Source organism: Chelmon rostratus, chromosome 12 (genome assembly GCF_017976325.1).
Source record: "Chelmon rostratus isolate fCheRos1 chromosome 12, fCheRos1.pri, whole genome shotgun sequence".
NCBI lineage: Eukaryota > Metazoa > Chordata > Actinopteri > Chaetodontiformes > Chaetodontidae > Chelmon > Chelmon rostratus.
Window position 1 is genome coordinate 10,352,695 of NC_055669.1, and position 13,178 is coordinate 10,365,872.

Sequence of the window (13,178 nt, forward strand, 5' to 3'; positions counted from 1 at the left end):
ACACTGACTTCTTCATGCAAAAGTTCACTCACAGCAAACACATCCATCATCGCAGTGAGACGCTGGAGGACGACCAGGCCAGAGAACTTACCTTCCGGCTGGTGACTCAGGTGAGGACGCGCAGTCGGAGGCTCGGATCGCGGCCCCGCTCAGCCTGGACACGCAGCTCCGGGTCTGGACTCCGTGCACGTCCCGCAGCACCTCCTCTGCTGTGTCAGGGGCTTTTAAGTCGGCTGACTTTGAGGGATCCGCCCCACCGCCCTCCCTCCCTGCCCACTTACGGCTGTGGCTGTACATACAGCATACATAATCTTTTCGTTTGGATGAGTAAAGCGCCGAAAGCCGTGTGTGGCTTTTGCATTATGTAAGAGGACTGCGTGGGGCCCGTGTAGCCATGCTGCCGGTGTGTCACAGACACAGATTGTTTACTCTAAAGTGATAATGCCTCCATTTTCTTAGCACGAGCCTAAATCAACTTTTAGTTGACGTGCGACAGGTGCGCAGAAGAAAGACCATAAATCTAAAAACCTTGCTTGTAATTAGTTTCTCACCTCTTTTTCCTGTTTAAGTTTTTTCTACAGTTTCTAATCCGGATCGAAGGTCCACTGAGAGAATATGTCATATGTTGTGGGTTCAAATTGTAAAGCCATCTAGGACATCCAACCAAACACACATTGTGTGTGTGTGTATGTGTGTGTGTGTGTGTGTGTGTGTGTAATTAAGACTATGCATTTTAGGCTGATTGCAGTATGTCTAGCAAGTCTTTCAACCATAGGAGTCTCCACCAGAATGTTATTCTTGAAAGATTTCCTAGAGAGTTTCCTTGAAAGAGTGATGTGATCTGGTGTAAAGCCCCCCAAATTAAGATATTTTATAGTCTTTTGATGTCTCTGTGTCAGGTGGAGGGAGAGGATTTAGACTCATGACCTCTGTATTTTTAAAAGGCTTACTATGCCTTTTGGTACAAAACACACGTGGCTGAATGAACCTCCCATCAGGCCCACAGGGCAAAAATGAACTGTGGGCCCCTGCCGACCATCCAACCCAAACCCTGTGCTGCCAGTAGTTTGTAGTAATTTCATTAAACACACATTAATTTAGTAATATTTGATTTAATTTAGACAGCCCCACAAATAAGGGGCCTTTGGCCAGTTGTCTGCTTACCATGTCAGTAATTTGCACTACTTGAATCAGTAATGTTGTGGTTTTTTTGTTTTGTTTTTTTTTAAAAGGAGCTAATAGCCAGAGTTTCTGAGAGGTAAAGAATTGATATTACCTACAGATTGCATATGCTTAAAGAAAGACTTCAATTCAGCCCAATTTGGGGCAACAACTTTTTTTCTCCAGGTAGGGCGGATTGTGGTTTTAAATTATGGGCAGACTTGGGGCTGGGACTGATCAGAGATGTTTTTGGGGTGGATGGAAATCTTTTACGTTTTGAACAACTGATCCTTAAATTTAACATCCCCCGAAAAACATTTTTTCAAATACTTACAACTTAGGAGTTTTATTCGGTCCTTTCATAAAGACTTTACACAAACCCTCCCAATGTCCACATTAGAGAATATCCTATCTAAAAGCCCTTTTGGTAAAGGCATGATATCTAAATTATATAACTTGCTGTTGGCAGCATCTCCTGATAACTCTACGGCTAAGCTTAATGCATGGAGCTCCGATTTGCAGGAGGCAGCTGCAAGCTTGTAAGGTAGCCCAATCACAGACTAGTAACACACGTCTAAAATTACTACAATTTAATTGGCTAATGAGGGTGTACATTACACCAGAAAAACTTAATAAATTTAATATGCAGATACCTGATTTATGCAACAGATGCGGAGGAGATAAGGGTACGTTGTTTCATTGTCTATGGTCCTGTACCAAAGTAAATGAATTTTGGGAAGAGGTAAGAGCTGTATTACACGAGATTTTATCAATAGAGTTAGATATGGAACCTAAATTATTTCTTCTGGGCTTATATCCTACAGGTTTGAACATAGATAGCTGTCAAAAGCTCTTCATAAACATAGGAATATTACAAGCTAAGAGAGTGATAGCTCTGTCGTGGAAGAAGATCGGCTAACCAAGCATTGGGCAGTGGTTCAAAGAATTGTCTTTATGTTTGCCATTTGAAAAAATAACGTATACTTTAAAAGATAAGCAAGAAATGTTTCAGAAAGTGTGATGGGGTTATATTTGGTATATTAAGAACAAAGATTTGTCTAATTTGCTGAGCGAAACTGGGACAACATAACTACTCCCAGTACAGGATCACAATCATGAGCTGCACTTTATTTTTCTTTTCTATTTCTTCTTTCACCTCATGGTCTCAAATGCTGTTTTTGAATGTACCTAATGTCTGTTTATTTGTTTGTTTACTGTTAAATATGTGTGTGTAACTTTGATATATCTGCACAAAACTTCAATAAATATATTGTTTTAAAAAAAAAGAAAGACTTCAAAACTGTGGGTCGAATAAGAAGACTTATGTCAGACTGCACTGCAAGTTCTGCTGAACTGCAAGAAAAAAATGATCAAGATGTGGAACAAAAAAAGTGGTTCGACTTGACTGCGCCTGCGGATAAGCTTCAGACACTCACTGTGAGAAGTAATTAATCAACACAATTAAAACTGTACAAACACTGGAACAGATTGCCGTCCGTACACAACCACATCTCCCCCACCTGAGGCCGCATGGGATCTCCCTGTAGGTTTAATTAATAGTCAGTGGATCGTAACACTGTCCTGAAGGAGCTCATAATCAAATCACACTGAGCAGCGCTCCAGCAGGCCGCCCACTGTGGTCATAATTGATACAAGTCTCCAGCCTGCAAGGTTATGAAATTCAACATTATTGTCACTCTCCTTATTGTTGCAGATGGTACACCGGGAGGTCAAGCTGTGGTTCATGGAGCAGATGTAGGTCACCGCTACAGGGTATCTGGACCGCACGACAGCAGGTGAATCTGGGTAACTGGCTTGTATGTTCCCCCGGAATCTGTCCTTTTAGGCAGTACTTCCTTTCAGGTACATCTCACTTCCTTGAATGGGATTGGCAGACTCTAAACCCCAAATTGACCTTTTATACACAGAGTACAGAGTTTATGAATTAATTATGCCTGACAGGTTCATATATGGGAAATACATTTATTTCCCAAAATGATGTAGGTTCTTGCAAAGTTTTAAGTGAGAAGGTCTTTGCCACTCTCAGGTCTGTATGCTAAATATGTAGCTGGAACAAGGAGCAGGTTAGCTTGCCTCTGCCCAAAATGCTACAGTATATCTCAGTTGTTTAAAAGACAAAGACCGATGTATAAAATCAACAAATATTGTCTTACAAGAGTTAAAGTATTGGACTAAATTATGGCGGGGTGCGGTGACTTCCTGGAGTCTCTGCTGTCTGCCTGGCACTCTGATGGTGATGCATGTTCTCCCTGAAATGCCAATATTCCTTTAATATAGTATTGTCCCTGCACATCTGATATATTACATTAATATACTTCACAAGCGCAGTTTTAATAGTGGTACCAATACTGTTCACATAGTTCTATGCAATTATTGCCCCATTCTGATTAGTTGTCCAATTTTGTGCATACCTAACAAAAAGTAGTGCAGCAACCCCTGAGTGTGTGCAGTATACTGAGAACAAGTAAGGTTTTCCTGTGTATCAAGTCACTGCCGGGTTGGTCACTCAGGTCCCTCAGTGTAGATTCATTTTCTGGGGAAATGAAATCACAATCTGTGTTATAGAAGTATGTTGCAAACCGAAACAACCACAAAGGTAAATGTAAGTATCAAATATTTAATCATTCTGAGGTTTATGACATTTGCACAATGTGTAAAGTCTGCTTATGTAAGGTTGTGACGTTGCTGCATACGCTACACTGAAAGCCTTTTTATCATGCAGGCTAGAACACAGCTTGGTGTATACATGGTAGTGTGCCACCAACAACATACTGTAACTAAAGTAGATAAAGGAAAGGACTGCACTGCCTCTAAGGCCTTTTCTGCTTCCAGGCTGTTGTGTTGGTGCATCCAACCCCATTCAGACAGATACAATAAGAGCACTCATTGCTCAGGGGATAGAAACATGGACTTTGTCTATGAGGATGTTCATGTACATTAAAAGGAAACAAACTGTACATGAAAAGGTGCTGCAGAAACCTGACAATTTTATGAAATGGCAAGGATTCACTTCAGTTTAGCTTTAGGAGCTTATGTCTGTTCACACATCAACTCTCAGTAGCAGTCTTCAGTCGCAGTCAAGAAAGGCGAGAAGACTTTGGAGGATCAAAGGAGGTTAGTTAGTGTATGGACATCCCCAGTCATTCATCACCAAAGACAGCTGCTGGATGAGGTCCTCTATAAAGCGGGCCCTGCGTGTGAATCTACAGGCATGCGTTATTTAAAGCCTGATCTATCATCCCTATACTACCAAATCTATAGGTTTATCAACCAGTGTCAATGGCCAAATCCATGCACATCTATCAAAGCATGTCAGTTCTGAAATGAGAAAACAAAGGACACACACAAAATGTGCAGAGTTTAATTTTCTCTTGTGAGCACAAACACACACAATGCATACAAAGCTGCTGACACAAGAAAGCCTGGACAAAGCGAATCATAATAGAGCACTCTTTATTCTGTAGGCAGACATATTACTGGCTAGAAATAGAAAAACTCATGAATGTATTTTTGGTCGGTCAACTTAAAGATAAATAATGATCGCAAAGTTTAGGAAAGGGTGTAATGTGTAATCTTAGTTACTTACTGTATACACCATACAGTGAGGAGAATGTCTCATAATTGTGGGGAAATGTGGCAACAACCAGGTCATTTTTCAAGCAAACTTTGTTTCCTGAACCATTGTTGACACAATATATTCTTAAGACATGCTCACAGCTGGGTCTGTTATCGCTTATTGTGAACCAGTCCTCTGCAGTCTGAAGAATTTATCTTTATTCTGAGCAAAAAGAAAAACATTTTACACATTAACAGATTTGTTCATGTACAGAATTCTCACACAGTTTAACAGCTGGACCAGACCACTTGTGCCTTTAATTAATTTACACAATAAGACACCAACACTAAAACAGTTAAGTCCTGCAACTGGACTGTAATGGCTGTCTAATGTTCATTACAACCCATAATGTTAAAGTGTTGCATAATGAACACTGGTAGAAAGGCCATATGGTCACCAAATCAAAAAGACTCGTCCCCTTGAACATCTTGGCAATCTTAATTTTGAATGAGAAACAGTATTTTGTGTGCAAAGGTGGCATTTTGGCTGATAGTGGCGCAAGTTTAACATGGAAAGAGTTTGTCCTCTGGGTCACGAGAACAAGATCGGAAAATTTCATGGTTTTATTTTTCACCTCCGGGAGTGAAAGAAAAACAGGCAGGGGAATTTTTTACTACTAAATGCTGTTTCTAAAAATCAAGCATGTGATGAATATTGTATCATCAGAACACACCAGGGACTCATGACATAGACATGTTACTGGAGTTTGGTGTGACATTCAGGGGTAGCCATGAACTCTGGTTAGTAACAGATCACCTCACATGCTTTGGCCATGAACGACAACTGTCATACCAACAAAAACGGACTGTCACATATTCATCTGAAACTCAACTGCTCTTCCCAAGTATGGTTGTTACAGTACAATGATAATGTGATCAATCTTCAGTGGTATGTGAGTGGAGACCCTCTTGGACACACAGAATAAATGTTAAATAGAGTCAACATAACAGTACAGGAATGCAATTATTCATTCTTCAGCACCCATCGCTTGAAAAGCCACATACATAAAAGTAAACCAAACATTTTAGCACAGCTGAACAATGTGCAACATGAGATGGCGAATCATCCTCGAACAACAAAGCTGCCATGATGACATATTTGACTGTGGTCCCACCCAAGCTTACAAAGAAGCAGTACTCGACAGTTAATACATTTACAAAGAGCAAAGTGATATAGATACATATCTTCTTATTGAGGGTGTGACTGGGAGCCCGATGCACTGCAACTTGAGAAAACATATGCTGCATTTGTAAGTCAATGCCAATACAAACACAAGGGTATATTTTCTTTGTTGTTACAGCACATGCAACAGCACGGCCCCCTCTACACAGATCATATTATATGGTTCAAACGTCATCTTACTTTTTGTACATGTACTTCATTTTTGAGTTTTTTTTATGTGAAAACCAGCAGGAACCAAGCAGACACCACAGCTGAATCTTGTCTCAAGGCCAATCTGAGGTAACTCTGATGAGACCTGGATAATTTTATCGGATTTAAGAGGACTCCCTCCGTCCCACAGACAATATTATACTGTTTTCATGTGCTGAGTAGACTCCATGCGACAAGTAAACTCATCTACATTCATAAAATTGGAGTGCCCCTTCAACTTGAAGTATGGGACAGACCTGCTGGCCTTGATTAACAAGGCCTCTCATGCTGGCCCACTCAGCTGTGTTGGTTGCTGCAACGAGACTCCATGCTACTGCCAAAATGTTAATTTCCTCTTTACATTGTTTGACAAAGTCAAAGTGGTGAGCTGCAAACCCAGTTTTAGTCTCAGGACCAATGGGTTAAGTCACAGGCGTGATGTCCATTTTTTCCCCACCAATCTTCTTGGATCGAGCCATCAGGCTGATACGGACGGACTGCACCACTGGATGAAACAATGGGAGAAATGGCACAGGCTCCTCTTTTTGCCGGTTGGTGAAAACGTTCCATCCATTCATGAATGTAAATGCTCTATAGGCACACTCCAACTGGAAATCCAAACACTGAGCTAACCAGTGCAAAAGACTACACACACACATATTGGTGGACGCACCATATATATTCTATGGATACATCATGTCGGTAGATTATCTCTATGTTCATGTGTATTTACCTTAGAGTGGATGAATATCTACAAATGTACATAAATCCTGTGGGTAGCAATTGGAAATGTGAGTGTGTGCAAATACAGTCTCTGGCGAAACACAGGAGCACAGGTGCACTTTGCCATCAGAAGTCAATGTATATACATGTGTAAGTCAATACGTGCAGGTGTTCCAGACACATCCTCGCATCTTCTGCCCTTCTTCACAGTTTATGTGCCCCATATCAACCTTTTCACCTGTGTTCCTCCTCCTCCTCCTCCTCCTAGAGGACCTGCTCCGTGCTGGAGGCGGAGATGTCCAGGAGTCTCCAGGCTGCGTTGGGGTTCAGCTCCTCCTGGTCACGACACAACGCCCAAACATACATCATCCTCATCACCTTCCCCTGTTGATTGAGGGGGAGAAATGCAGAGGGTCAGTCCCAAAGGGGCAGTATGGACAGGGTGGAGGGCTCTTCTCAACTCATCAATCCTCTTTCTGATTTAACTGGTTATGTATGAAACAACTTGCTAGACAGACTAGATGCAATATGTTAATATGCATAATATAAGAAGACAAGATATGAATCACTGTCAGCAGTTTAAATGTTAGTATATTGTAAAACACACCAGTTCCTGTTGCCAAGTCAAACCTGTGAAATTCATAGTAATAAATACAGATGCGAAAAGGACATGTGTTATAGAGTGCAAATTAATTTCAGCCATTTCAGTTATTTACTTCCTTGAAATGGCTCTGATTATATCAGATTCACTACGCTGGTGCAGTAATTATGAATTTACTGACCGGATCTCCTTCCACAATGTCTCCTTTGGGGCTGCGGATTACCATGACGACCTGAGCCTGGAAGGTGATGATCAGCACTGGGCCCTGGTCCATCATCTTACCCATTGCTAGCTGCAATGTTCAAACAAATTAAATGAGAAGAGCACACTTAACAAGGGTTACTGTCACTTTCTGCAGAAACCTCATTGCTTAAAATGCACATAATGAATAAACTTTGTCTGCTTTCGTGCATGTAAATGATGTGAATGTTCATTAAGAGGGAAGAAGCTGAACATAGAGTAAGAAAGAAACATGAAGAAAAGATAGCAGCAATTATCACTTTGGAAATCTGTGAACACAGCACAGTATTACACTTACATCGATGTTATCAATGTCAAGGATTTTGGACTGGAAGAGCAGCCCCAGCGCTCTGGCCTGCTGGATGGGGTGAGCAAGCTGACTGTATGTCTGACGACAGGTACAAGAAAACACACATTTGATGTGAAACTGACAGAACTAAAGTGGGGAGACACATACTAATTTTTGTGAAGGTTTATATTTCTGAAAAGGTGTTTATGCCTCTTCATAAACATGTAAAAACACTGATAAACACACCTGTGAACTGCTACACCATGTTTCCTGGTAGACTTTATCCTCAGTAATTATGTTATAACATATGCAGACGGTGATAAAATGCAAATACCTTCACCTTCTACAGTGTATTTATTTAGAGTTGATGAAGTATGAAACACTAAACTTACAGCTTCATAGCACCAGTCTTTCAATACATCCAGCTCTCCTCTGATCATAGCCTGCGGAACGGACAGTGACACTTATTGATGACTGCTTTACAACAAAATGTTATTTATTGAGACCATTTAAATTACAATTTTAACTTATGCTTCAGTCAGTCCTTGTCAGAGGCAGTTTTTAAAAATATAAGCAACACCATTAACCATTCAGTCGCATGGTAAGGTCTTGCCTTGTAGCCCAAGTCACAACGCATCCTCATTTTGTGAAACCACATTCAACCAATCAATCCTTTTTTCATTATTCTACGTCTGTAATGTAATGAAACTGCATCATCACCTCTTGTTCTGTGACTGCGAAAGACACAACGCATTGTCTTGAGTGTTTCCTGCCAACAATAACGAATGATGTCTTTTGCTGCTCAGGTTGTTTTGACTTAGTTAAAATTTGACAGCTGCAGCCTGACTTCATTAAATCTAACGGAAGAAGTCACAAATTCATTTACTGAATCTGACAGCCGGAGTGGAAGACAAACTGAAAGACAGTAGCAGAAGCTGGAAGAAGAACCTGTTTACCTCCAGTATGTTAGGGATGATGTCTTTCTCACACTGTTTGAGAAAAGAGTCTTTGTCAAAGGTGGGGTCTGCCTTCACGATCTCTGTCAGCACCTCGGACATTTCTGTCTTAGAGAAAAGACCACCTGGAAAACACAGATCAACAGCAGCAAAAACAAAAAGGTCATTCAATCCTGTGAACTGGTGTTAACAAATATGAGTTTACATTCTATGCCTATGCTTTTTTAACATCAACATTTATCGGTAGAACAGGATATAGCCACAACATCAAGTCCGTCTTTTATTTACTAAATTGAGGCGGATTCCAGAATGAGTCGACAGTGACAACAATTAAGTGACTAACTACGAGTATGGAGTATGGAGCATTACCGAGGAAGTCAGTGACTCTGTCAGTCACAGCTCTGGACGCTCTGATGAGGGCGTTGTCACTTTCATCATATTTCATCTTCATCTCAAAGAACCCTGTGGGGAACAATAGCTGTGGTGAGGACAGACTGTTTGACAGAAAATATATTTTTCAGTCATAATGGGGGGTTAAAATCTGCAGCAGTGAGGGCACATGGGCCTCTGTCAAGATAATCACTGGACACTTGAACTGTTTTAGCTAATTATGAAATCTACAGTGAAGAATCTGGTGCCACCTGCTGCCCTTAAAGGAAACTACACACCTGCATATGGCAGGTGATCGGTTATGTAACACTAATTCCACAGTATCTAAGATCATAATTCCAGAGGATTTTCTTACTGTTAAAAACTACGTTATTGTCCTTGAAGTCCTTCCACTGCTGGAACCACTTTGAATCTTTGTGGAGAACGACGCCCATAGCCTCTCTGCATGACAAAACACAAGAAAATCTCTTTGATCAGTCAAGATGTTTATAACAAGTGCAGTTATGGATTAATAGTGACCATAAACTGTCCAAGAGAAGATATATCTCTACAGAGGAGGGGGCGAGAGGGGACACAGGTCTCAGTCCCAGCAGTTACTCACTCGTTGGCCTCGAACACTCTGGAGTCACTGTCAGCTCCTTTGGAGGAGAAATCGCTTCGCTTCCTTAGCTGAGAGGGAGCTCTGTAAGGGCCGGACTCACCAACATCAATCTCCTTCTTCATGGTCTCCACGCTCTACAGACATGTCACACAGTTTTATTATAACTGGGGTACAACAGGACATGTGTTAACATCAAACTGTTCAGCATAGGAAGCTGGTATGCGGTTTGATGTAGCTGGGTGCCAGCAACAATGTAAAGATGAAGATGATGACATGAGATCCTCCTCCGAAGGTGCTGTCACTCTGAGGGTAAAACCTTGGAAACTTATGTATGTTATTTATTCTCTACTGACCTGTGAGATGGCCTTGAATGCGCTGGTTCGGCCCAGTTTTTCTCCTCCTTTGGACACAGACTCAGCAGAGTGGATGGCTGTCCTGGCTGCCTCCTCCACACCTTCCTTGATCTTCTTCCCGATGTCAGTGCGACTCACCTCCTCAAGACCCTATGGCCAGAACACCAATAGATGCACACACGCAAAATAATGCAAGATGCAATCAACCAGTCAATGTGGTGTCACTTTGTCGCTTTTCAAGAAGCCAAGAAGACTTAATTTTTATTGTCACATTTGAGGCCACATATTTTTTTGACATTTTGACCATGTATCTGAGACACAGTAAACCTTAGCAGCTACTTACTTAATATTATATGTTGCTATTATGTATTGATAATTGAGAAAACACTATGTTCAGACATGAAGGTTCAACAGTTTTAATAAGGCCAATCTGCACAGACAATATAGAAGTGTGACTGTATTATTGGTAAACCAGAGGAAGTGCTGATACCGTACCCCCTTGACGGTGTCTGACAGGGAGCCAAAGGTCTTCTTAAGTATCTCTGAAGTCTTCACTGTCTCAGCCTCTATAGATTTCTGATGAAGGAAATAAAAAGTAATGTAGCAAGCAAACTGTGTAAATGCAAACAAATTATTTTATGATGCAGACAGACATTGTTCAATATGAAATCACAGAGGCCACAAACAAAATAAGGTTCTTACATATTTCCTGCGGGCTTGTTGGAGAGCATCAGACTCCTCAAGCTTCTTGGCCTCTTCTCTGAACTTCTTTATGTTGTCTTTCATCTCCTGATCCTTACTAAACTCCTGACGCAGGTTTTCCACAAACTCTCCCAGGAAACCTTTACGTCCTGAAGCATATCGCACCTAATGAGGCAAACACAAAGTAGGACTTTAGCTGGACAGACAGATGCATAAATAGAGTGACCAAATTATTCACATATTTCCCCTGGGAAGTCCTTCCTTATCTGTGGCATTGAGAGAATAAACCAGAGTCCATGCACTATTTAGTAAGAAGAAGAAAATTCTAAAAATGGGACAATACAGTCCAGTACAGATAAGTAAAGCCAACTTTCAACTTCCTACCTTAAACTAACTCTTTTAATGTACCCAAATAACTGATGGTTTTCCTTGGTGTAATCGACAATGAGTATGCGTCAATTAAAGGTGAATGTGAGCTGTTGGTGTGTACCTGCACAGCTGCCGCTGGGCTCCCATCCAACCTCTCTCCTCTCCATGCTGAGGAGACTAGAGGCCGCGAGCAGAGGGCCAAGGCACGTCTGCCAACCAGCTGCAATGGAGAGAGTCACAGTCAGCAACAAACATCAACTCTGTCAACACTGCAGTGGATGGAGAATGGGTGGTAGGTGGTTAATGGGATACTATTGGATTGTGTCCACACAATAGTGAGCAAGGATATAAAATAGGAGAATGACAGGCACAACAGGAGTTGTGCTGTTGCGATGCTACTTGTAAGAACCCTGTTTACCATTTGGTTTGGTTGTTTGCAGACCTTTATATTTCATATAGGCTAAAACCAGGCTGTACTGAACCTGTAAACAATGTTAAATAATTTCGGCAGGTTAAATATTACTATGGTTTCAATAGAATACACAGATGGTTGACATATTAAAAGAAAAACCAGCAAAGTGTGTTAGTAAGGTTTGGTCCACCACAACCCTCATGAACAGCTTCAATGCTTCTTTGCATAGACGCTCCTCATGCAGTGACTCTTCCCTCTAAGGAGACAACAGGACCAAAACCATGCCAGAAGCAGCATAACAGAGCCACCGGAGCCCTCACCATAGAGGTCAAACAGTCAGATCCGTAACATTCAGTATATTCACTGTTTTTACTGAAACATCATCATTTGAGCAGTTTTTTTGATGATTATTACCTAAAATGGTACCCCTATAACATTTAGAAAGGGTCAACAATTTTGATTGCAGTGACAGCAAAATAGTATCTGTCTTTAAAACAGCTAACGAGTTAGCTGAAATTCCTTGTCAGGTCACAGAGTTCACTTTACCTCCATTATTAATCCTGTGAGACGTGTTATGTTAACTAGTCAATGAAGCGACGAGTCAGTATCTGGCTACATAGAAGTCTAAAAGGCTCACTTTTTAAAGAACTGTTACCAGCTTTGAGCCCCCACACACACTTACATCTTGCCATCTACAAGACTAAAACAAATATTAGTTTTAGACGTTGATATGGAAATAAGAACACTAAGAAGCCTATCGTGAGACTGATGCAACAAGGCCTTTTTCTAACGGACATCTCGCCTTCTCACTGAATTAAAAAAACCCTATAAAATCCCCTCCACGTAACTGGAGGCGAAAAGACAAACTCCGAAGCCGTGTGTGACTACTCCCTTCACCAAATTATCCGCTGAAGACTCAAGAGCTGCAATGAAGGACATATATGATTGTCTAACCTCGTAGCACCGACATACGGAGGCTGCCATCTTGATCTTCAAATGCGCGGAGCAGCACGTGCATCCTAGCTGCAGCAGCTGACTTCACCTTCGTCCAATAGGAGCAGAGCTGGCGGGCTGAGGGCGGGGCCAGCTGTCAGCGCGATTTTAAAGGGAAAATCCACCCTAAAAAGAATATACACTGTGCTTTTATAATGATTCAACGCCATTATCCACAAGCTCAGCCGTCACTCTCAACAGGAAATCAGAGCATTTAAGACTTGAATTTATTCTATCACTAGTTGATACAGTTATTGTCTATTTTTAGTGGATCTTTCCCTTCTAAAGTCATAATTATATTAACTTTTGTCATTTCATTTGGAAAGACAAGTTTGACCTGTCTGTGGGGAAATGTAGCCACATCATTGAAAATACATGGA

General features: G+C 41.2%; 1 protein-coding gene across 1 annotated transcript; it reads right to left on the reverse strand.

The window, feature by feature from the left end:
* Positions 1-4,939: 4,939 nt before the first annotated feature.
* LOC121615106 (mitochondrial import inner membrane translocase subunit TIM44-like) lies at positions 4,940-12,871 on the reverse strand. The gene is made up of 13 exons (XM_041949288.1): positions 12,760-12,871; positions 11,515-11,613; positions 11,025-11,189; positions 10,818-10,898; positions 10,323-10,472; positions 9,970-10,103; positions 9,724-9,809; positions 9,348-9,440; positions 8,979-9,103; positions 8,415-8,465; positions 8,032-8,121; positions 7,675-7,785; positions 4,940-7,276 (listed from the first exon to the last, which is right to left on the reverse strand). The coding sequence occupies exons 1-13, from the start codon at positions 12,787-12,789 to the stop codon at positions 7,157-7,159; spliced, it is 1,335 nt and encodes a 444-aa protein (XP_041805222.1). The 5' UTR covers positions 12,790-12,871; the 3' UTR covers positions 4,940-7,156.
* Between the last annotated feature and the right edge of the window lie 307 nt (positions 12,872-13,178).

Coding starts and splice junctions, on each gene's coding strand:
- LOC121615106 (XM_041949288.1), bottom strand. CDS start 12,789: ATGGCAGCCTCCGTATGTCGGTGCTACGAG. Junction 11,614..12,759: donor CCGTATGTCGGTGCTACGAG/GTTAGACAATCA, acceptor TCTCCATTGCAG/CTGGTTGGCAGACGTGCCTT. Junction 10,104..10,322: donor CATTCAAGGCCATCTCACAG/GTCAGTAGAGAA, acceptor ACATGTCTGTAG/AGCGTGGAGACCATGAAGAA.